We start from the raw sequence: 26,325 nt of genomic DNA, 5'->3' as shown, positions 1-26,325 counted from the left end.
ATCTAGCCAAATATTTTTGACAAATATTCACCTTAATCGCTCTTCCTTTACTAAATATTTAAGTGTTGATCACAGTACTTAGATTCCTGAATATATGTAGCTCTGGCATGTTGACATCATGTACTGATCTGAATCTGATCCCATTCCTCCAGAGTCAACAGGCCAGACATGCAAGGAATCCCTGTATTCTCAGATTGAAGGTGCTTTATCAGGTAGGTTCAGTTAACATTTTTTTCCACTAGCACCATTAATGTTACTCTTTTTCTGTAGTTTGTGAATCCTCCTCTTTAATATAAAGCATGCTGGAAAAAGAAAGGGATTAGATATACCTGGTATAACTACATTAAGGTGTTATCAACCTTCTCTCCAATCATACTCTCAGCCTGCTTGAAGTACATATACATACGAAACATCATATTTTTGGCATTTGTAATCCTTTCATTTGATACAAAATATTCTACAACACATTCTTCATTATATTGGAGGTACTGGTGATTTACATCTTAAATAACACAACTTTGTGATCACTTTGATGATCTTTATTAGGGATAAGACTGTTGCTTACTATTTATTTATTATTATTATTTATTTATTTATTGGCATTTGTTGACCAGGAAAGTCCACTGGGTCAGAGACCCATTTTCAGTAGAGGCCCAGGGAGAAAAGCTCCTCAAAAAGTATCATACAGAGATTAAAAATACATTGAGCATGTATGTTTACAGAGAGCTTAAAAACATCAACAAGGTTAAATACAATAATACAAAATCAAAATACAATACAAATACAATTTCAAAATACGGTAATACAAAAGTCAAAATGTAAATTCCGTAGCAGAGTGTTTACAGTGGATGAATTGGGTAGAAATAAGATGACTATAGTATAGCATTTAAGGTGGTTTGGACATAATTAGGAAGAACAGATTGGTTTGTTGTGATAGTAGTCTTTTAGTGCAGTTTTAAAAGATTTTAAAAAATCTGGTTGAGTGATAAGTGGGGCAGAGCATTCCAAAGTTTTGCAGTGCTGTGAGAGTATAAGCTTTGACCAGCTCTTTTGTTGGTTGGTTTGTTGGTTTGGTTACACCTGGTGCTTATTAGTAGATTGTAGGTTACGAGTTGGGATGCATAATTGTAGGATAGAATGGAGTGATGAGCAGTTACATTTGAATATGAGTTTATGAGCAAGAGTTAGTTGAGTGTACTGTAGGTAGTGGAGGAATTCAAGCCATTTCAGAGATGGCTTGGCAATGATGTAAGCAGTTTGCCATTCCTGTGGCAAATTTATCTATTCTGTAATAGCAGGATTGAAGTTTATTGGAGAGGGATGTGTGGCGGTTACTAAAAAAATGGGACTTCCATAGAGAAGGAAGGGATAAGCAGAGTGTTAGCAAGTTTCAGTTTAGTTCAGTTGTCCATATACAGTTTGTGATGATAGTTTCCCTAGCTTGAAGTGAGATTTTCTTTATTGTATTGAGAATGATTTTTCAAAGGTGAGTTTATCATCGATAGTTATGACTAATAATTTTGCTGTTTTCACTATCTCAATTTTTGTGTTTTTAGAGAAAATCTTGAAGTCTGAGATAGGAGGTTTTGTTGAGAAAAGCAGGAGTTTGAATTTTTTGATATTAAGTAATAGTTGTGCATCATTTAGCCAAGTCTCAATAGATGTAAAGGCATTCTGAGTAATTTTTGGAGCTCAAGAGATTGGTAGAGGAGGAGATGGATGAATCATTGGCATACTGAATGAGTATACTGCGTTGGCATGCCTTGTGAAGATTATTAATGAATATATGGAAAAGCAGTGGCCGCAAAATAGATCTTTGAGGGACTCTTGTATTATTGGGTAGGTATTCGGATTGTTTGTTTTGCCACTTAACAGACTGTTTTTGGTTATTCAGATAGCTTGAGAACCATGTTAGGGAGTTTGCAGAACAGCCTAGATTTTCTAATTGTTGTGGCAGTTTAGAGTGTGACACTGTGTTGAAAGCCTTGGATAGATCTAATAGGGTGAATGAGGTAAGTAGGCCTGCATCCAGGGCTTTATTCCCAGTATCAGTAAAAGAGAGCAGGGCTGTCATAGTGCTGTGAGTGGGATGAAATCCATGTTGGGTAGGTGAAAGATGATTATAATCAGAGAGATATTTTAGAAGTTGGGTATGTATGCATTTTTCTAAAATTTTTGATAATGGTGAAAGTATAGAAACAGGACAATAATTAGGGAGATCATGGATAATTCCATCTTTATGTAGTGGAGTAATAATGGATTTTTTTCCAGAGCTGTGGGACCTAAGACTCTGAGATGGAACGATTAATGAGCATACTGACTGGGTATGCTATAGCTTCGGCTGTGAGTTGAAGATATTCAGATGGAAGATTGTCTGAGGAGAGGGAGTAGGGTTTTAGTTTGTTGAGAAGTTTGTATACTAGTGAGGTGGGTACTGTCTTCATAGAGAAAAGAGGAGTAGAAGCAGCAATAGGAGGAGATATGTTACTGGTGGGTGAAGGAAGAGAGCTGGGTTTATCCTGGGTGAAATTTAAAGGGGTTGGTTGTTTATGACAGTTAGGGTCAGTTTTAGTTGAGGAGTCTTTTAGTAGATTTAGGATGGTATTTATAAAGTTAGAGTTAAACAAATTAGCAAATTGTTGTGGGTCTTTGTCAAGATAAGGTGATGGGTTCTGTGAGTTCCCAGGATTGAGGAGGGAGGAAACTGATTTCCAGAACTTTTCTGGGTTGTATTTTTGACCAGATAGTTGTGTAGAGAAATAGTTTTTCTTATTGTTGATTACTAATTTTTTGGCCTTATTTCTGAGTTGCTTGTAAGTAATTTCATTTGGTAAAGTCTTGTTTTTATGCCATTCTTTCCATGCATGATCCCTGTTTAGTATATTTTGTTAGCCATGTGGCATGATTATGTTTTATCCATTTTATGTGAATGGGGATAAGCTATCAAGTGTATCAAGAAATAGTTTATTGAAATAATTAACAGCATCATCCAGTGGTAATATTTTAGTGAGGTCCATTTATGAGCCTTTAGGGTATTTATAAAGGTGTTTTGGTTGAATTTGGTAAGGTTTATGGATGTTTTATAGGAGTGGGTTCTGGGGATTTGTATTTGTGTTCTATGAGTGAAAACTGGCAGGTGGTCACTTAAGGGGTTAGGAAGGGTACCACTATTGGAGTATTTATGAGGATGAGTGACTAGGATCCAGTCTAAGTAATATGCTGTGTAAAACTGTGCAGGTTGATACTATCTGTAGGGGAGTTAGAGGTTGTCTTTTGCCAATTGATATTTGTGTCACCCATTAAGATAGTTTCATGGGAGATATTGTGATTAGCCCAGGAAAGAAAGTCTTCCATGATAGGGATATTCTGGCCGGGGGGAATATATAGCATGTTAGAAGTAATTCAATGTTTCCAAAGGAAGGGACTGTTTTTTGCCAGATAGTAATAGTGTACAAGTCATGATATATTAAAGCTACACCACCTCCTTTCTTGTGGAGTCTGTCATTGCAAAGGATATTGTATCTAGGTGGGAGAATTTCATTGTCAGATATGTGTGGTTTTAACCAGGTTTCTGTTACTGCCACAATATCTGGGGTGTATTGGGAGAGCCAGGCTTGGAATTCAGTGTTTTTACTGCAAATTCTATGTACATTTAGAGTTATTACATATAGGTCATGGTTTGTAGGCTGTTGGGTGGATGATGGTAGGTTGTTGGGACCAGGGTTTGGATGAATATCTCCTCACTGAGATAGTTTAAAGAACTAAAGCATTACTGAATTTATCTGGTGGGTTCTTAAAGGGTTTTGGGTAAGAAATGGGTTATTAATTTACATTTCATATTGGTGTGGGAGTTTGGGTAGATGCAGTGAACTATATGCAAATAATGAGGATGAAATCTTAGAGTAGCTATTGGAGTTTTTTATTGCAGGGGTTGTCAGAGTTGAAAGGTTTGGAGGTAGTATATACAAAGGGGTATGGGAGGATGTGGCCAGAGAAAGTATGAGGAGAGCAGTGGAGAGGGTGAGAAAAAGGATAAAGTATTTAGTATTGGACATGTTATATAGAGAAAAGGTGCAGGTGTAATAAGGTTTTGAAAGTAATTATGTGGAAATTAGAAGAGTAGTGGGTGTATATAGTATACTGTGAATGAAGGATAGTAAGGTGAGTAGTTAGAATTATAGGGGTAGAGCAGGGAAGGAGTAGTAGTGTTAGGAGGACTTTGTGCTGGTTGTTGAGGAAGAGGGGGAGGGGTTCCTATGAGGGGTGTTTTTAGTGGATGATGAGTAGGAAGGGGAGGGGATTCAGTCAGTATAAATATATTGGAAGGGGAGGGTGGGAATGAGGGTAGGGTAGGGAAGTGGAGAGAGCTGAAAGGAGCGGGATGAACCCAGACCTTGACTGAGCGATAAGAAGAGAAATTATCAGATTAACTTATTTTCAAAACAAAAGTTTCCTGCTCTAGGGAGATGACCTGTATTTGTTTAGCTTCAGAAGCCAAATTCTGTATGTAATCCTTCTAAAAGAAAGGGCAGAGGGGAGAAGTAAGATCTGATAGCAACAGCAGTCAAAAACCTTATCAGAACATTAGAAAGAACAGAAATATGGTGGGTCTTTTACAGGGATATGTTATGGGGGATAGGCAGGTGAGTCTCTTGGTGAAGTTTGCGCTTCAATGCAGTTTAAGTAATGGTAATTCCACTACTTCGTAGAAATATATTTAACTTTAGCCAAGAACCTACAGGATATATTGGCAGGTCTTATTTATCTTTTTATTTTTCTGTCCCTGCTTCTGACCGCTGTGATACTCGAGTGGCAGTTAGCATGCAGATGCTTTTCTGTTAGTTGCTGAGCTCGTGAAGGATAATGTTTTGCTAGGTGCTGGGTACAGTTAACTATGCAAAGGAATGAAAGAAAGAAGAAATTTGTAAACCAACATGCATCCTTTGTGAATCAGCGGTGTTCTGGCTAATAGTTAACAGTTTGCAAGATAACTATTCACCTTATTATTTTCTGCAAACAATTTTACTAGATTTCCATTTACCTTTGTATTCTTTGCAGTGTACAAAAACAGATGCACAGAATCAATTATTTATCCTTTAACATCTATAGCCTTGAGCAGCTAAGCATCATCCAAGCATATCAGTAAAACATTCACCAAATGAACAAAAAAGTAAATATATAGTAAGACTGCTTTCCTTAACAAATTAAAGTATAGCTTAGCTAGGGTCTAATCATATGAAGCTAATGTGTTCACCAGATCAACACGAAACAAATGAATTGTACATTAATATATGGTAGAAGACAAAGGCAAACATTATCCTGGCTGTACAGAAAAAACTGAACGTAGTTCAACCTAATTACGGTTTAAAGTACGGTTACTACTAAGCGACATCATACAGTAGTTTATGTGCTATTGTTGTTGTGTCTTTTGGCTTTTCCTGGTTAGGGGTCACCACAGCGGAACTCTGGTCTGCTAATGATTGGCAGTTGATTTTTACGTGCCGAGTCGCCAACCTTGACGCACAACCTTCAATGAAGGTATGCCCATTCATGCATGTCTCTGCGCAGAAGACGCTCTAGCTGAGAATCGAACCAGACAGCGTCTTACTGTGAGGTGAAAACACTACCGCAGCACCACCACCGCATAGTTTATGTGCTATTGTGGTTGAAAAAACAGATGTACACAAAATGCACCTAAACACATAACAGAACCTTTAGAAACACTCCAGTTGTGCAAGTAAATCAACAGTAAGCTAGTGAAAACGCAATAATAGTTTGTTAGGTTGCAGCAATAACACATTGGTTCAAGTGTATATAGGAGTCAGGAGAGTGAGAAGAAATGAAATTAGTACAGAAACATTGTATCTCGTGCTACCATTGCAGCTCACAGTTGTTACATTCGCACCAACCAGCATTGTAAACAGTATTTAAATGCCACTATCCCATATAAATACTAAAATTATCATATAGTTGTGAAGTCTACAGAAAGAAGCAAACTAAGAATGAAATAGAATGGAATTTATGTACAAAAAGTGACTATATATAAGGTAAGGGCAACTGAATAACAGACACTTACATGAGGGCACTCAGTGCCAAGACACTAACAGCTGCTATGCGGATTTAAAAATGGCACCCACCCCTTAAGTAACTTTTTAGCAACATAGGCCGAATGTGAAGGGGGGAGGGACTCCACGGGCCAAAGAGGATGTATGGTGAATAGCCACTCATACTCCAGACCTTGACTGAGCGATAACAAAAAAAACTATCAGGTTAGCTTATTTTCAAAACAAAAGTTTCCCACTCTAGAGAGATGACCTGTACTTGTTTAGCTTCAGAAGCCAAATTCTGTAGGTAATCCTTCTAAAAGAAAGGGCAAAGGGGAGAAGTAAACTCCAGTAGCAACAGGACTCAAAAACCTTATCAGAACTTTAGAAAGAACAGAAATATGGTGGGACTTTTACAGAGATGTGGGATGGGGGGGATAGGCAGCTGAGTCTCTTGGCGAAGTGTGTGCTTCTAACTTATAAAGATACCTCAATACAGTTTAAGTAATGGCAATTCCACTACTTGGTAGAAATATATGTAACTTTAGCCAAGAATCTACAGGATATATTGGCAGGTCTTATTTATCTTTTTAGTTTTCTGTCTCTGCTTCCGATCGCTGTGATACCCGAGTGTCAGGTACTCTTCAGATACTTTTCTGTTAGTTGCCGAGCTCATAAAGGAGAATATTTTGCTAGGTGCTAGGTACAGTTAAAGGATATATTGGCAAGTCTTATTTATCTTTTTATTTTTCTGTCCCTGCTTCTGACCACTGTGATACGTGTTCATTACTCTACATTACCCTATTGTTCATTACTTGGAGGATGAGCTTTTATGTCTACAAGCAATAAGTTCCGGAGATCCTAACCATATTAAGCACCGCATGTAAAATGCCAAATAGTAGATTCAAGTAATTATATATAATGAAGTAACTTATGCCAGCTCACTCATTCAGCAAATCACGTTTGAGGGAGTGGCTAAGGGAAACAAAAGACTTACCTGTAGGTTCCCTAACAAACATCCCAGGGTATGTACCCTGTCATGGTTAAAATGGAAACCTATAGAATAAGATCCATGAATTCTTCTGCTGCTTCTTTGTGCACCTATGTCTGAGATTTCCCTACAGAGATCAAAGCCATGCATTCTTGGTGCAGTTTAACTGCACCTAACCTCCGTTACCTCTGAAGAATCAGAATAGCTGTTGGCAGTCCATGATAACTTCTGAGCTATTTCATCTGCCACAAGTCTCTGCATTCATTATATGAATTATTGGATCATTTGCTGGGCACTAGTTTGAGCACCATGTTTGGCATAGCTGGGAATGTAAGGGATAGTGCAGAATATTCCTGTCTGGATGCATGTTAAAACTAAAAAAAAAAATGTCTTTGAATTCAGAGGAAATGATCAGGACACGTTTTTCTTCAGTTAACAATGATTAGTTCCTTCCATAGCTTGTCTCGTAGTCTGGTCAGATTGTAAAACATACCCTGATACTTATACTTACATGGCCAATCCCTGCATGGCCTCCTCCTTTTCATAAGACATTTATCTTACCGCACCACAAGCCATCAGGATAGGCAGTGAAGCCATGTGTAGTGCTGATGAGTTGAAAAGTCATGATAACCACCAGCTGGAGGGCTTTTGTTTCTTGAACCCACTCTCTTCCACCACAGGCTGAAACTGCAGGGAGTTAAGAGCACATAGGTGTGGGCAAGAATGCATAGGTGATCAAAATACACTAACAAAACTTACTTTCTGAGGTACCACACTTAATGCCACATTGCTGCCTCCATCAGGAACCTATCACAGATAATCAGACTCAAACATTTTCACTTACTTAGAGAGGAAATGTGAAGTGAATATTTGTTTAGTTATTAAATCCTCCTTGCCACAGCCAAGTCTAACTAATTTATAAAGCCATTTCTCTAGCAGTATGCTCGTAGGGTTTATTTTTGTATCAGTGATACAGACAAAGCACTTGTCTCCGTACCAGAGATATGGACAGATACTTTGTCTATGTGTCTGTGGTGTGTTAATACACATCACATTTTCAGCACGTAGACACTTTGCTTCTACAACACTGATACAGTGAGAAACATTGTACCTGTACACCACTCGAACAGACAGACACCTTACTTTTACATTAGCTGGAGAGAGAGAGAGAGGGATGCCTTGTCTCTACAACAGTGGTACAGATAAATACCTAATTTCTGTGTCAGCTAAACATGTATGCACATTGTATATGCATCATTAGTTCAAGCAAACATCTTGTCTTTGCACTACTGGTGCAGACAGTCTCTTTGTTTCTACTTCAACAGTACACAGAGGCACCTTGCCTCTGCACCAGCTGTAAATGGCAAACACTTTGTCTCTGTGCCAGTTGTGCAGATAGAAACCTTATTAATATACCAGAACTACATATAGACACATTGTCTCTGGACCAGTGGTAAATAGACTCCTTGTCTCTACACCGGCAGTACAGACAGACATCTTGTTTCTTTACCAATGTATAGACAGTGACTATGTCTGTGTGGGGACAGTACAGACAGACAGACACCATGTCTCGTACTGGTGCTATAGGCAGAGTCATTGTCTCAGTACTTGTGGTACAATTAGCAGCATTGTCACTGTGCAACTGGTATGGGCAGACATCTTGTCTTTGCTTTAACAGTACAGATAAATAGCTAGCCCATTCATGCAGACAGACATCTTATCTGTTGGACACTGCTAGCTGACAACTTGTGTCTGTACTATTAGTACAGGAGACCCTTTGTCTCTGTATCATTGCTACAGGCAGACATCTTATATGTGCAGGACTGGAAAAGGTAGACAACCTTGTTTGTGTAAGAGTAGTCTGGCAGAATATCTTGACAACTGATGTTTCAACACCTTTTATTCTCTTTCTATAGAATTACTGCCAGTTTCTAAGTATTTTGAGCCACGTATTTAACTGCAGTTATTGGATCTTCTGGTGAAATGGATACTATTTTTTTTAATTATTTATCAGTCAGCTTGCTAGAAAAAAATGCAAAAGTATAAATCAGGATGAATGCCACCCTACTTATTATGAAATAGGTTCAAAGTTTCATAAGTGGTTACTAGACTATCAGCCTTAGAGTCATTTGAAGTCCGGCCAATCTTACTCCATATTTACCAAAATAATTCTGACGTGTCAATACCATAAGGAATTTTATGTGTTATGATATAAGGTTGTACTCATCAAGCATCCACAGACTGTCCATGCCCATTAGAGACATAGGTGCCAAACCAGGAGTAAATTTGTGATATCCAATCCATTGGTCCAAGTAACCTTTGAATATTGTTAGGGATGAGGTTTGTTTTGCACAGATGGGAAGTCTATTCCAGAGAAGGGGCAAACTTTGAGACTCATAACTGTCTCTCTATCATGTCCTGTTTATGTTGCAGATGAGGTTTAGTTCCTTAGAACAGGTATTTCTGATGTCATTTGTTTTGTGGATATGCAACAAATTCATCTATGTGGGATGAGTGGATGCCTTGTAGGCTAGGCCTAGATCACCATACAGCAGTCTGTAGGAGACTGAGTACATTAATGGGGCTTTGAGATGGTCTGCATAAGATTTGTTGCTTACTGCCTGTATTCTTTTCGTGAAGAACCTCTGTGATCTCTCAAGCTGTCTCAGGTGTCGGATCAGGTACATGGCAAAGGGTGCACTGTACTCATAATACAGTAGGGGCTGAGTAGTATGGAAAAATTATCTCCTTGGACCCAGATGCCATGTCTTCACATATAAGTTGTGCAACACAAAATGATTTTTCTCACCACACTAGATACATGGTGGTCAAAGGTCAGGTTACTGCTCACATATGTTGCAAGATCCATGACCACTGGGTCTGCTTCTGGGGTATATTATTAATGTGGTAATTTCCAGGGATGGCTGTCTTTGCAAAGGGTACTATTATGCATTTCTTCACATTAAGTTTTAGTCCATGGCACTAGGACCAGTTATTTGTTTGCACCAGGCCCTCTTGGAGGATATATTTGTTTTCAGGGAATCATTAAGAAATCGTTTAAATCTTAACTATAAATCTTTAAGAAACTAATTATGCAACATGCTACTGTCCTAGTGATTGCAGAGTTTATTGGTTCTCGTGAGAGCAGAAAGATGTACACAGGATTTCACATTCTGTTATTAAATTATTTGCTTTTTAATTATTTACAGTATCACACTATTTTGTAATATCAATTTAACGTGAATACATAAATGCAGTAAATGCATATATCCTCATATTCTGGCTCCATTACTCTATTTTCTTGCAGATGCTGTTATTTCTTAGCTTTTATGGGGGGATGTATTCATGAGAAATAAATTTTCACTGTAAATGTTAATATCATTTCCTGCTGTTTGTCTTAACAGGATGAAATAACTACAGAGAAGGTTCACCGTGTGAAAGAACGATTTATGTCAGCTTATGACGACACTGCAGATGGTCGTCTACAGATTCAAGAGGTATATTCATGTTTAGTATAGATCTGATTTCATTCATTTCAATTGCTTTTGTACTGAATTTCAGAGTAAATTAAATGTCATTATGTCCTTTAGGACAGCAGCATTTTTCTAAAGAACAGTTACATTATGAATTACATTATGTAGATTCTAAAAGCTGCACAGTTCAGCTGTTCATATAATTCATAACCTGCAAATCATATGAACTATAAGCCATGATATGCTGATGGTTGCTATGGTGATAATCACTGTCTGATCACTGAAGGTGGTCAATTTGCCTATAACTGAAGTGACTCACCCATGAGGGTGAGGTTTGAATGGGTTCATTTACCTGGGGGTAAATCCACTTTCATCCATGGCCAGGCAGTTAATATTAATATTATATACTGGAATTGTGTAAAATAAAAATATATTTTTACCATTTTAATAACCATATTGAATATTGGTACTAACTGTATTTATGTTAATAACAAATGGTGAAGTAACTGTGTGGTCATTATGTCTCACTGCTTTGAGAATCTGGAGTTTTTGTCTATAAAATGTAGACATTTTTACATTTCTAGAGAGCTAAATAGAATCTTCATAACAGTGGTGTATATCCCTCCTACTGCTAACACAAATGAGGCACTCACAAAATTGTACCAGTCTACCTGTGACATGCAAAATAAACACCATGAGTTTGCTCATGTAATAGCTGGTGATTTTGGACAAGCTGATCTAAAGTCAGTACTCCATTACTACCAGCATGTAAACTTTCCAATAAGGGGTAGGAGTACCTTGGATAAAGTCTACACCAGAATAAAGCAAGGCTATAAAACAGTGTGCCATCCACACCTCTGTGGCTTGGATCATCTTTCTATCATGCTGATGCCTGCTTATAAACTTGCTCCAGTCAGGAAGAAACCCACAATGAAACAGATCAGGGTTTGGCCTGAGGGAGCATTATCATCTCTCTATGATTGTTCTGAGTGTACTAACTGGAGCTTTTTCAAGGAGGCAGCCACAACAGACCAGCACATTGACCTAGATGAATACACCAAAGCAGTGGTGGCTTACATCATAAAGGCTCACCCAGAATCTGCTACACTTTGCTGTGAGGGAAAGGCTGGTTTGCTTTTTATTTGATGTATTTTGTACTAGTTTATTGCCTTTTTATATTTTGAGTGTTGTAATGTGTTTTCTTTACCTTGTGTTTACCACAGTATTTGATGCAGGACTACTAGATTCAAAGACAGATTTTATCCTAAGGTGATCAGACTTCTTAACTCCAACATAAGGTCTGATCATTGACAGGTCAGGATGATGGGACTTCCCATTGACTGTACAATATTATTTTATCTATTATTTATTAAGTCCATGCAACCATTATAATTTATACAACGAAACCAGGTGCAATATTTTTTCCTTCAGCTGCTACTGCTACGTGCTTGTTCACCCATAATGTCGTACATGGTTCATGTGCAATACTATTATTTGAACTTTGCTGCTAGATGTGTGTTTTTATTATCTTAACAAGTGTGTGTTTCTAGGAATATATGTAGTTATATACTTAAGTGTAGAGTTGATTTATAAGATGGTGGTAGTATTTATTACATGTTGTTTTAAATTATATCTTTCTATGTATATGGTTTCTTTTTTGTCTGTCCCATGATGATCTGATTGCATGGAATCTCATTTAATCTACACTTGTGTAGATCTAAATGACAATAAAGTTACTTTTGACTTTTGTTTTTACTTTACTGCTTCTTTTTCAGTTTTGGCTGTTGTGAATGAATGGAGTTGTTGTTAGATTTCAGCTGCTCATATATACAATAATACAGGGAACTACTCACTGGCTGCCAGTGTTGGGGGTACATTTATTGTAACCAAGAATACAGTGTTATCTTGCACAGCATTTTGACATTTTTTAACTTCCTTAATTAATATTAACCTCTATTAGTAAATTTACTCTGCATGTCTTTGAGGATCTTCCTATTACTGTAATGAAGATGTGCATTCATTTTGTGGAGTGCTGCTCTTTCAGTATGTGACTGTAGATTGGTAATAGAAGTAATTTTTCCCCCAAATCTGATTATCTGAATCAATGGCTGGATCCAGGAATCTGCAAGTGGGCCAGGGAGCACAGTCTGGTTAGTTTGCTAACGGGGTGGGAGTGACAAAGTGGGACACTGGGTTTGGTGGGTGTGGAAAGATCACCTTAAGAAGCTTTGGCATCATGTGTGGAAATACATCAGTATACATTCAATTGCACATGGTTTTGCTGTGGATGTTACAGTAGAAACAGGCATTTCCTGTTCAGCATACAGCAGATGTACAGATAGTACAAGCTTTTCAGTGCATGCCTGGAAGAGATGATTGGTTGCCCATGCCAAGACACAGTCTCCTTCCATGGCATATGTGGCATAAGAATTGTTATAACCTAGGAAATAGTGCCACTGAAGGGGATACTAGCCACAGTGAAAATTTAAGTACATTTTTGAAAGTAAATAATGATTTATGTGGAAACAGTGAAAATAACACAGCAATTAAGGAAGTAGATATGAACAAATTGCAACAAGCAAATACTGAGTTTAGTCATGTGAAATGTATTAAAACTACTGTAACCATTGTAGCATTTTAGATAAGATTATAATCAGCTAGATTCAAAGCACTGACATGTATTTACAGCAAAATCTACTTTATTATTATACAACATAAAATATAAACCACAGACAAAGAGGTTTGGCTAAATTAGTGAAAGCTCCATTTAATTGATGTACCAAATGACTAAACTCATAAAGCTTTCCTAAGCAGACCATAACATTTTTGGATAGATCAGTGCTTTTTTTTTCAATGGTTTTAAGCACAATTCATTTTCTGTTAGATGAAGAAGATATCTATTATCTAGTGAAACCTCCGGGCCCTGGTCAAATCAACCGACGCCAGATTTGAGGTAAACATACCTACCAAAGCAAAGGTCAACAAGAAAGTATGTTAAAAATCATACAAACAATGCCCAGCAGTATGCCGAATTAACAGTAAATAATATCACATAGACCCATAGGATATAGCAAACCTACTGGCAGACAGATTTAGCTCCGAGTCCACCCCACTCACCTCCAATATTGTCATATCACTTTCTATCAAATATACCCTCAAATCTCCCAAGAACAAGTTCCCAAGGGACTGTCTATGGCCAGGAACACTGTGTCCTGTGGGACAGATATTAATGTCTGCATATTGTTTAGCCTAAAACATGACTTGTCTGATGCCCCACAAAAGCTATCCAATGTCAGACTCAAAACACACCTTGTGCTGGATGAACGGGAACAGCAAAAGTCATTCACTTGCACATAAATGGGGATTTAGTGGGCAAGGTAATTATAGATGCCTTAGTCTGGCTAGTTTCATGTGTAAGACTATGGATCATTATAAAATTAATAAATAAATAAAGATATAGGGAGCTTACAGATTCTCAACTCATCTCAGTTCAAATAAGTCAAGGGCAGGTTCTGCCTACATAAGCTGGCCAACTTCTAAGAAAAAGTTATTAAAGCAATGTACGAGGGCAAACCAGTGCACACCATATATCTAAACCATCCAAAGGTATTTCACACTCTAGCACTCTAAGATATCATAGTTAAACTCTCCCAGCTAAATGTCAATCCATAAGTAAGTCATTAGATATCAATTTGACTCACAAATCAAACCCAGGAGTTAGGGTGGGAAGCTTTACTTCCCCCAAAAACCCATCACTAGCAGTGTGCATAATGGTTCAGTCCTTGGACAACTCTTCTTTGGAATTTACTTCTCTGACGTTAAAGAGGGATCAGACAAGTCATGCCATAAACAAATTCTACAACAGAAGAAAGAAACTGTTGCAAAAAAGAGTAAAATCCCATGATTGGAAGAACTCCCTGGTCAGCCTCAGTAAGAAGCTGAGATCCCTCATAAAATCCTCCAAAACTAGCTATGAAAACAAAATCGCCACTGATTCTAAAGACAACCACAAAGCATTCTATAGCTATGTCAAGAATCTCAATGGCAACACTCAGATCTGCTCCGAGTTACAGCACAATGGCACTAAATATACAGAACCAACTGATATTGCCAACATCCTGGCAAATAGGTTCAGTGCTAACTTCACTGCCCCTCACCCTCTAAAGGGCCCATCTCTATACCGGAAGAATGTAAAGTTGCTGTAATCACAGCTGCACAGGTAAAAAACACACTCTCCAAAGCCAAAAACACAGCATCCATGGGACCTGACAACATCCCAGGCTGCATTCCACATGAACTACAGAATGAACTGACACCCCACCTAAGCACCATGTTCAATCATAGCCTCATCTCAGGCTTTGTGCCCACTGAATGGCGCACAGTGACGGTTATCCCACTCCACAAAGGGGGAGCAACCACAGAAACCGGGAACTACCGACCCATTAGCCTAACGAGTCTGGTCTGCAAGGCCATGGAATGTATCATCATGGAACTTATAAACAAAGACATTGGTAATCACCAAACTCTGGACCTCACCCAGTTCAGGTTTGTAAAAGGCAGATCATGTCTCCTAAACCTGATAGACTTCTTTGAAGCAGTCACCAAAGCCGTAGCCGAGGGTAAGGTGGTTCACACAGCCTATCTAGATCTCACCAAGGCTTTTAACACCATCCCTCACTCTGGAATTATAGATGACCTCACTAAACTAGGTATAAATCCCTATGTCACAAGATGGGTTGCCAACTGGCTCACTGACAGAACCTACACTGTGAAAGTAGCAGACACCAAATCTGACTTCAGACCAGTGACAAGTGGAGTACAACAGGGTTCACTCCTGGGTCCTCTCCTGTTTGGTATCTACTTTTCTGAAGTACAGGCTAACAGAGAAGGTCTTTGGCTAATGAAGTTCACAGATGACTGCAAACTAGGAGCCATAATCAAACTCCTAACGATGTGGACATCCTACAAAAGGGCCTCACTGAGACAGATGCCTGGTGTCAAAGCCATGGCCTCAAGCTCAGTGCCAAAAAGTGCATTGTCATCCCCTTTGGTAAAAGTTCTGTACCCATGAACTACCACATAGAATACAGAATCTGGTAGTCTACTTAACACCGAAAGTGTGATAAGAGACCTTGGGACACAGCTGGACAGTAGTCTCTCCTTTGCTAATCACATCGCCACAGTAGTCAGGAACTCCTTCTACGTGGCACACCTCATCACAAAAGGTTTCTTATCCAGGAAAAAAGAGGTCATTGTTCCCCTCTACCCATCACTCATTAGACCAATTATAGAGTACAATGCCCCTTTTGGTATGTACCTCACAAGACATCTACAACAACTGGAAAGGCTGCAGAAATACCTCATAGAGGATTACTGGCCTCAAACAGATGCCCTACGCAGACCGTCTCAAAAAACTCCAGCTTTACCCTGCCACATACGCCTACTCAGAGGTGATCACTGCCTAACATACAAAGTTATGTCAAACTCAGAGCTGTTGGACATGCTCCACTTAAAGAAATCCCAATCCCTTTGAGCTACACGCTCTAGGGACCTAAACCTTGTCACCACATTAAACAGAACATGCTGGAGGGATAGATTCCTGTCCCAGAGACTTCCCATACTCTGGAACAAACTACCTATCTATATTAAACAAAGCTCCTCATTAGCACTCTTCAAGAAAAATCTTGATGATTGGATGGGAAATAGGAAATTCACGCCGGGGATCACTTCTGTGGCTCTGCTCAACATAGGCACAGGAAAATAATTTTCTTGGGTGGTGAAAGCCAGGGTACCTTTTTGGCTAGGCTTATATAAGCCCTAGGGCCAATAGCCTAGTGCCTACATATGAACCTATGAACCTATGAAGAGGGTTTATGGCTGTCCAAGTTTGCAAATAACTGCAAACTTTGTGTCATCATAAACTCCTCAGAAAACACAAAAATCCTCCAAAAGGGCCTATACTGAACAAATAGCTGGTGTCAAAACTATGAACTCAAATGAAACACCAACATGTATATGATGGTACCCTTGGGCAAGCATAATTCCCTTTAGCAGTATCATATTTGCAGCTGATCTCTGAAAATGATCCTGCTTTTGGCTCTGCCACTTATGTCGACAATAAATTATTCTTTAATCATGATGTATCCACTGTTGTAATGAAGTCCTTTTTTCACTGCTTAGCTTATGTCTAACGGTATTGCATCTAGATCCAGGCATGTAACATTCCACTCTACTAGACACTCATTAGGCTATACACACACAGTATAATGCTGCTTTCAGTATGTACCAAACGCTTGTCACAACTAGAATGACCACTTTCTCACTAAAACAACAACTAAAGCAACTAAAGCAGAGGGAGTGATCACTTAACATATTTAAATCTGTCCTACCCACAAGTGTGCCCCTGACAGTGGATAGTATTGTGTGACCATGCAGTCTTAGTAGAAGTATTTGAGTACATGCCCAGACATCTTAGCATGTACTTTTGTGCAGCCAATTCCCAACAGGAAGAAAAAAAGAAAAAAAGTCAGAAGTATATCTTTTAGGGAAATATATATAATTCTGAGCTTCTGAATGCACATATAGAAACCACATAGAGGCCATGCAGTAACTATGCTAAAAATCTAGGGTGAGCAGCTTCTTCACAGCACAAGCCATCAACAAGCCCAGATCCATAACTGCTGATGTGATAAAGAAAATATTGGACATAAAACAGCAGTCCACAGCCGAACCCATAGATTATTCAAAAGGGCTTGCAGGATGTACAGAGCGGATGTACAGGCAATGCCTTCTACAAAGAGATTTAAAAGGACAGTTGTCTAAACATGCCAACTGCATGCAAGTTACTGAAAAGAAAAGACTCCAGCAGAAAGAGGCCGACTATATATCTACCTCACTGTAAGAGCAAGGTAAACAGCAAGCCATGCAATTGTCACAATGAGGAAGGCATAACAATGTCTGTAGGTATCAAGTACTTGGCTGGTTGACTGCAAATTTCCCATGAAAGCTAATATCTGTTAACAGTTTTACATGGTGCTTGGCACCATTTGTACCTCACCAACTACTATTACAATATTGTCTTATATTTAGTTCTGTTCCAGGCATTGGGTGGTAGATTGAAAATTGAGTTAGAACCAAACAATATGTCCATTCCTACTTCAAAGGAACAGCTCACATCTGTGTAACCAAACTTTCCAAAAGCAATCAGGAAGGGTTATTTAATTGTGGTGAAATAATGTGGCAGCAGGTTAAGGAAAAAAAGCTTTAGTAACAGCAACATGTGGAAGCTCCTCAACTTTGCTTTACATATCAAGCAATTATTTGCACTACCATACATAAATTTGATTTAAAGATCAAGCAATTAATTGCACTAGAACTCCTCCCTGTCACAGAGGTCCCAGAAAATTAGAAGAGATGAAGCTGTAATTGTCAGAAACCTACCAGAATCTGATAAGCTTCCCGGACTAGAACTAAATCCAAGGCTATCCAGGGGGAAAAAGTAGTCATTTCTTAGCTGCTAAGTGATTTCCGCCTATGTACCTCATACCTCTGTGGAGTATCTGTAACCTAAATTAACACAATCCTTTTATGAACACAAAACGACGTGGAAGCCTGGTGCTGGAGATAGTGGCCACTGCTTGGCAAACTTTATGCAGCTCTGGCTGAACTTCTCCATCTCCTACAGAAGAGCCATCCTACTGATACCCTTTTGGATTCCATCCTGTGAGGACAGCCACAAACAATGAAATGCAGGCAGTTAAAAATCAAAGCGCTATTTATAAGTTACTATTGAGAAGAAGAAAGTGTATATATCCATTGTGCATCTCCTACATTCCATTGTAAACATCTGCTGTCACTAAGCATTTTCACTTATGTCTAACATGTGCATCATAAAGATGTCACAACCTTTTTCCCACTCTCCTTGCATCACTTTGTTTCCATACTTGCACATAATACATATCCCCCGGGATTCATGAACCTTGCGCCAGGCGCCAGCATAGCGTCGGCGTTATAACACCAAATATGGCTGCTTAGCGATTCTGGTATGAATGAATTCCACGTGCACTACCGGCGTGCGCCGGACCGTCCCCGCCCCCGGCGTAGGTATGCAAAACACACTGTGTGCGGTATTGCACCATGCAAATGAGGGCAATAGCGATCCACGAAGTGGCGCAGGCGTAGCGTAAGGGCACGGCAATGTAAACCAAAAAAAACGGTTTACATTTACCCAAACATACCGGAGGAGTAACGGAAGGCTGTCAAAGTCAGGTATCATATAGGTGCAATATGCCAATGTGGAAAGGCACCGAGAATGTCCAAAGAAAATATGCACAAAATGTAAAAAATGACATAAATGGCACGCGTAGAAAGAACAGCAGAATCCCGGGATGTGTGCACAGAAGTTGTAAAGCAATGAAATAATATGATAATGTCCGAAAAGAGCATTAGAACACAAATCAGCTGCACAGCCACCACACACCATAGTATGTATGTAAAGCTGCAACCCCAGCGCAGTGGTTGTCAAGGAGTGGAGGCGGGGTCCGCGTAACCAGGTATTAGTAGTCAATTCCATGCAAATGAGGCAGATAATAGTGAATCGCAAAAACGGCGCCAGCGTAAGGATGGAGCAAATGGCGTAGCGGTACTACACCGAGGAGTGGCCTACACGAGATACATGTCAACCACACAGGGGTATGCCACTGTAGGAGGAAGGATATTGGAGGACAGCAAATCTGGGCTGTACAATGCATATTACAGCATCATGACTGGCGTGTTAGGAAATAGATGTGCTGACAGTACAGAATGCGCGTACAAATGCATGTGCACGAGGACGACTACGTGCCGAAACCAGTCATGTGGACGGCCTCACCGGCAACAACCAGGGATATAGGAAGGTAATGCGGAGAATACGAGGAAATGCGGAAGCAGTGTAAATGTATCCGTAACGAGCAATTAACACCAATCAATGCAGGAAGGGCAAAGCGGCAGCTGATAAGTCTGCATGCAGACTCCTGCAGAACGGGAAAGGGAGAGGCATATGAGAGCAAAGATAATAGGGGATGTAGTAGAAATGCAAAGAGCAAAGAACCGAAATAGCACAGCCAAGTACAGAGGTAGCATAACTGCGGCCGCAGATAAAATGCATCATATGCCATGTGCGTGCAGGATGCAGTAATGTAAGATGCCAGGCGAAGGCAATGCAGGCAACTGTAATGTTACACTACAGGCAGTACCGTTGCAGCTGCAAGCGTAAAACCACGGAAATAATCCATGGATAGGGCCGCACAGACACACCCAATGACATCACCGGGTATACAGCACAACAGTAATAAATGTGAATGCGCACAACACACAGTTCGATTTCCCAAACGCCGCACCGTAGGGTGTAAACAGACTGGGAACTTTTAACATGTATATGCTGGGTGCCGCCGTGGCCGTGATGCATAGGTATGTGGCAGAGACAGACGGAGTTGCGGAGGGTGGTGCCGACAACTACCGTAGGCCTCACAGGAGAAGGAGAGTGTTCAGACCAAGGGTGACCTACCAGGGGCTGCAAGACCTGGAGATAGTAGAGCGCTACAGGGTGGACAGGGACACGTTACAGCAAATAGTGGAGCTGTGCCGGCGCCTGAGAACAAGAGACAACAGAGGGGAGCCCATCCCAGTGGACACAAAGGTATGTGTGAGCTTGCGAATACTGGCTACAGGTACCTTTCAAAGGCCCACCGGGACATAATGGGCATCTCACAGGCATCAGCATCCAGGGTACTACACCAGTTCCTGGATGCCATGTTACCACATGCCCATGAGCACATAAAGTTCCCCACATCTCAGGAGGAGTTGGCTAGCAATATGCGCCGCTTCCACCGTGTGGCACAATACCGGAGGTCCTGGGTGCGATAGACTGTACGCACATAGAAATCAAGTCACCACCTGGGGAGCAGGGTAGACGCTACATAAACCGCAAGGGATACCCCTCCATCAATTGCCAGGTCGTGTGCAATGCGCAGGGCATTATCATGGATGTGTGTGCTGGCAGCCCTGGAAGCTACCACGACTCCCATATCTGGCATGCCTCACAGCTGTATCAGGTATTCGCCAGTGGGGACATCACACAAGGTCACCTTGTGGGGGATGCTGGCTACGCACTGGAGCCGTGGTTGATGACACCCATCAGAAATGCACACACACACATGCAAGAACGCCATAATGAGGCACGCACAAACGAGAATAATCATAGAGCGTGTGTTGGGATCTTGAAATCACGGTTCCGGTGCTTGGATACATCCGGTGGAGCCTTGCAGTACTCTCCAGGCACAAGTGCCCACATATTCATAGTATGTTGTATGCTACACAATATGATTCTGCGGAAACAGCTGCTGCAGGGACATAATGCCGGAGGGCCACCAAGCCCGCCACAACTGCCAGGGCAAGCACAGGCACAGGCGTGCGGCGCCACGGACACACTGAGCCAGCCCCAGTAGGTAGACAGAGGCGTACCCAATATGCCTACGCCCTGGCAAAGAGGGAACATAGCACATACTTTGACAGTGTAGGCCCCATGGACTGACACCTCCTGACCTGCACACACAGTAAAATGGACGCCACACAAACATGTCCGCCCGTAATGTGTACCATATGCGGACGTATGTGTGACTCCAACAAAGGCACCGCCAAACACTGCACACGCAATAGTCAGCAGAGCATGGAACGCCAACACCTCAACGCACGCGGTTCAACAGCACACGGCGTAGCCATATGCTGCCACTATCGCCGCAAGTCGACCACACATGTATGCATGTGCATACACAGATACGGAAATACATATCAGTACACATGTAGAAATATATGCGCATACACAGATAGAAAGGACAACAGGGTAATATGGAACCCAGGGATGCAAGGTCACAGATAAGTAAGACGAAATCACCACATATTAAACATAGTGACCGACAACCCGATCATCCTGGAGGGTGGGCAGGGCAGGTAACGCCAGCCATGGAAATGTTAACCTGCAGCAATACATATCCGCGTGTCGGGATGGTCACCGGTCCACGGTACAGTAACGGGATATGTGTAGGGTCACCACCTGTCCCACGTTGTGAGGGACAGTCCACCTTTGGGCAGTTGTGTCCTGCAAAAACAATGACAAAATGGCAAATGTCCTGAGATTGTAGGACAAAACCATTTCCCATAATTACTGTATTAGTTGCAGAAAACAGTTATTTTGTAGAAGAAACATCTAAATATGATAATAAACAGAATAAGCAACTGTAATGCTACAGCTTTGTATACCGTCCAAAAAGTGAATCGCTGTCCTCTGTACTGGCCGTGGGTATGTGTTGGCATGCAAAACCTGACGTACGTACTAAAAATGTCCCACCTTGGCCATTTGAAAAGGTGGCAACCCTACATATGTGCGTGTCATATCCATAGGACATGAGTGCGGAGATACACGCCGCCACCGGCGATGCGGCCAACGTAGGTATTGTGTCCAACCGTCGGTGCGAAGCGGAAAGCATACCAGTGAAGTGTACGACATTATGAGGAACGTACCTCATCTGGGGTGTAAAACAGTGCATGTTCCTCGCAGTTCCTCCAAGTTCCACATTGAAAATGTCTCTCAAACAACCATTGTTAGGAATGTATATAAATGACATCCTGGTAAATAGAATGTACTCATAGTAAGTTAGTAAAGGTTCTTCACTGTAAGTAAATCAGCATATCATAATCAACCTATGACCTACTTAGCTGAAGTTGTCACTATGCCATTACTATGTGTTCCACATTATGCCCATGTGTTTCACATTACTACTGTGTGTGTTCCCCACTCCGGAAATAGAAGGTTGACAGCCATGGCGGCAATATGTGTATGTGTGAGGTGAGGTTGTCGTGTGTTCCGCTGTGTGTGTGTAATGTGTGCCAGTGTAAACTGTGTATGAAGGTGACATGTCACAGCCGGAGTGTAATAACAGGCGTAGGCATACAGTACAGGAACCATAGGCGTATGTACAGCAGTACCCACAAAGTAGTACCGACATCTCCTCAGTGGCTATGCGTGGCGACGTAAAATGATGCAAAGCGCAAATGTCCCAAAGTGTACCACAGGGCCATAGCAAACAGGAGATGCAAAGGACGCATGTACAAACCACGACCGTAGGTATGGCGGCCATAACGTACACTCCACACGGTCCGTCGGCAACGTTACACAGCATCAGGCATGTACGGCGAAAATACGAATGTGCCATCCGGCACCGATCGTGAACAGTCACGGTCCGGTAAATACCGCGGTGTGTTCCACGACCGTGGCGTAAGCAAGCGGCACACGAATAGGAGGCTACCGGTAGCATACAGTCCGCCCCAAGTATAGGACCACAATCACCGTAACTATCAGCGACAAAATGCCAATGGATGGTAGGCACGGACGAACATCCGCAGATATATAACCGATGTGAAGGAGGAATACGTGCAGGAAGCACACATGCAGGCGATACCGACAGCAGACGACATCAACAAAACAAACATTCCCGGAACAACACACAGGTAACCCGCAGCTCCCCAAGCACGGATGGAGCACACACACAAGCATATCTGGTATGTATAAATGCAAGACTCACACACCGTACCCGTCACCCACATCCGCAGATATACCCCATTGCACATATCAAAGGGATAACAGCTAAAACAGTCGCAAACACATACAGGCAGTGAATGACAGCGGCATACCCACAACAAGCTCCTGGGAAACACTAGCAGCAGCTCATGCATCCATGCATTCGCTATGTACAGGAAAATAACAGCCATGTAACACATTTGAATGCACAACGCCATCGACAGATGCCGCCAGGACACGGGGACCCACATGTCGAACACAATACCATACCCAACACACACAATCCACGGCTAACACCACAGCGAAATGTACCCAACAACACACATAGCGGATGCAGTCACACAAACATGATACAATACATACCATCCTCACGAAGGTATTGCAAATAACCAACGGCCACACGAGGAAAGAACCATGGCCTAGTGCCGACGTAAGGAACGAAGGGAAGGCGCATCACCGCTGATATGCGCATAAGTACACACCGAGGAACAGCTATTGGCCTGATTAACCCACATGCATCAGGCGACGACGAATATAAGGAAGACCCCCTGGATATTCAAACCGTATGTTCATACCGAACGCAGACAAAGTAGACAAAGAGAAAAAGTGGAATAGAGACGAAATCAAAACAAAAGGCCGGAAAGGTATGTCGAACCCACGACATGTACTGGTGTGTAACGCATACGATTCGTATGACGAATCTGTACAGTATGTGAACGGTGTGTGTAGGTAAAGATACCTGTCCATCAGGCAGAGAGAGGCGAAGGTTGGATATGTAATGCTAAAACGCGCAGCATACCAACAACTGTGGACAACGTGTGCACAGCAGTGGGACAACATGTAAACACCCGCGATAACCCCAGGGCCGGCTTGCCACCCTTTCAAAAGGCCAAAGTGGGAAATCGTCGGGACACACTTCAGATGTTACAGGTGGACACATACCCATGGTCAGTACAAAGGTTAGAACTCTACTCTTTTGCATAATGAAATGTGTAGTCTTGTAGCAGTTCAGTTGCTTATTGTGTGTCTTGTAACAGTTAGGAATGTACATACATAAATAAGTATGTTATGCAACTCTTACATAAGAATGGGATATAGTGATGTCCCACAATCTCAGGACATTTGCCATTTGTGATACATTTGTCAGGACACAACTGCCCAAGGAGGGACTGTCCCTTGCAAAGAGGCACAGGTGGTAACCCTACCCCAGGTCTGCCATAGGAGTTGCAAACACAGAACAATGCCACCACCCACGCCGATGTTGGCAGTGGATATCCAACACTGAAGTGCCACAGCAGGGGATAGGACATTTATGTATAGTGTCACAGCACACATGTGCATGGGCATATACCGTCGATGTCATACGGAATGTGCACACGTGCACCTATCCCGCAGTAGGCGACTATGTCAATTATGTGTAATGCAAAGCTGGCATGATGGATATGTTCACAAATCATAGACAGTATCACAGGCATAGCATGCATGATGGAGCGATGGGCTAATGTTATATACATACACAAGATATGTATGGCCTGCACATATGGGACAATGTAGTAGCAGAATAGGTACCCGAAATGGAGGTAACAGCAAGTGACCATGTCCAAACGTTCCATAGCAGGTGCAATGTGTGCCACAATGATGTCCAGCAGGGCCGTGTGTAAACACATGTGCAATGTACACAGTACTGACACCCCCCCCCATGGTAGTGTCCACTGAACGGCAGAAGTGGATGTCAACTGTCATGTCTATACAATACGTCCGCTGTGGTGGTACCATGGGTGTGTGTCACCCACCAGCAAGGCAGCTATCACACGACTAGTGACACAGTGTGCCCCTGTGGGATGTGCACAGGACCTATGTCCCACAGCATGGTGTGTGTCCAGTCTGTGGATGTCACACAGACGGCCGGGCTGAGCAATGTGGCATGTGTGCACACATGCAGGACTGCTACTCCCCCGCTGCCCACAGCAAACGCCATGTAGGAGTACTACATGCATCAGTACTGTGGAGAACATGGCCCATGGCAGAGTACATTACACCCCTGTGTTAGTGGCATGCAGGTGAGCACAGATGTGTTACATGACTGTCATTTGCATATGTCAACTGTCTGAGCTGGGTAGAGAGCACAGCATGACTATACTGAGACATGTAACGTTGTATCCATTGTGTAAGGTACACCACACATGTGTCATTGTAACACGGCCTGCGTGTACATGTGTGTATGGCACAGGTACAAGGGCACCCAAGGTATCAGCTAGACATACGGTCCAGAAATGTGTAGTCCTGCACATGTGTACCCACGCTATGGTGTAATATGGCAACCACAGCACCATGTGGGCCATGTGTGTACATCAACCATGTACAACGTGATATGCCTGTATAGGGACAGTATCCATGTGATACACACCGCATGACTGTCAGTATGCAAAGGTGATGTGTATGCACTATGTGTGATGTAACTGATGCAATGATATCTACATGATATATCTGCCACACTGACACCTGTATGGGTGTCAGCAACATGAGCAGGATGAGCTAGAATGCTGCCAGGTATGTAGAAGTGGTACATGTAGGCATGTACAGTACTGTGTGACAGCAGGTAGTGTACGGATGCAAATACTGAGCATGAGGGGCCACATGTCTGAGGAACGTGCAATGCCACACGTCCCTGAAATGTTGTAGTCAGCATGATATGCCTGCACCACTGTGTGAACTGTACAGAAGGCACATGGCGTAACATGCCGATACATAGGGCGATGTGATGCTGGATGTGTACACTGTCAATAGCATAAAGTGGAATGGTGCTGAAGGGCAAAGAGCGGATCATGTCTGATGTGATACCCTCTGTACCACCCCAACCACCCATGCAATAATATGACAGGTGGCCAGCATGGGATGTGGTGTGCTGTGGCGCACAGAAGCCCAACAAGGGTGCCAGGAAAGGCATGCAGGTAGTCATTGAGTGTGTGAAGCATGTATGTCAAGATGTGGCCCAGTGCCATACTGAATGGCCCAGTCATGGGTGTAGAGATGCAGCCCCATACGTGCAATGCAGTACCATCCATGTGTAGTGTGATAGATGTGGTAGTGTGGTGGTCAGGGTGCACAACGTACATGAATGGGCTAGCAGTCACTGACGTGTGCTGCTGCAGAGACATGTAACAGCCAGGTTGGCGGGATACAACAACTACGGTGGTTGGAGGT

The 26,325-nt window shown here is 41.8% G+C and overlaps 1 protein-coding gene across 1 annotated transcript in view; it reads left to right on the top strand.

The window, feature by feature from the left end:
• SCGN (secretagogin, EF-hand calcium binding protein) overlaps positions 1-26,325 on the top strand; it is a 1,236,219-nt gene that overhangs the window by 552,856 nt on the left and 657,038 nt on the right. Inside the window, exon 3 of the mRNA XM_044067071.1 lies at positions 10,440-10,532. Coding sequence (XP_043923006.1) covers positions 10,440-10,532 — 93 coding nt within the window. The remainder of the gene's footprint in view (positions 1-10,439; positions 10,533-26,325) is intronic.

The sequence above is a fragment of the Protopterus annectens genome, chromosome 3.part1 (assembly GCF_019279795.1).
Source record: "Protopterus annectens isolate FY-2018-M chromosome 3.part1, PAN1.0, whole genome shotgun sequence".
NCBI classification, from domain to species: domain Eukaryota; kingdom Metazoa; phylum Chordata; order Ceratodontiformes; family Protopteridae; genus Protopterus; species Protopterus annectens.
The sequence above is the reverse complement of the archived record's forward strand: the minus strand, read 5'-3'. Positions and strand labels throughout refer to the sequence as shown.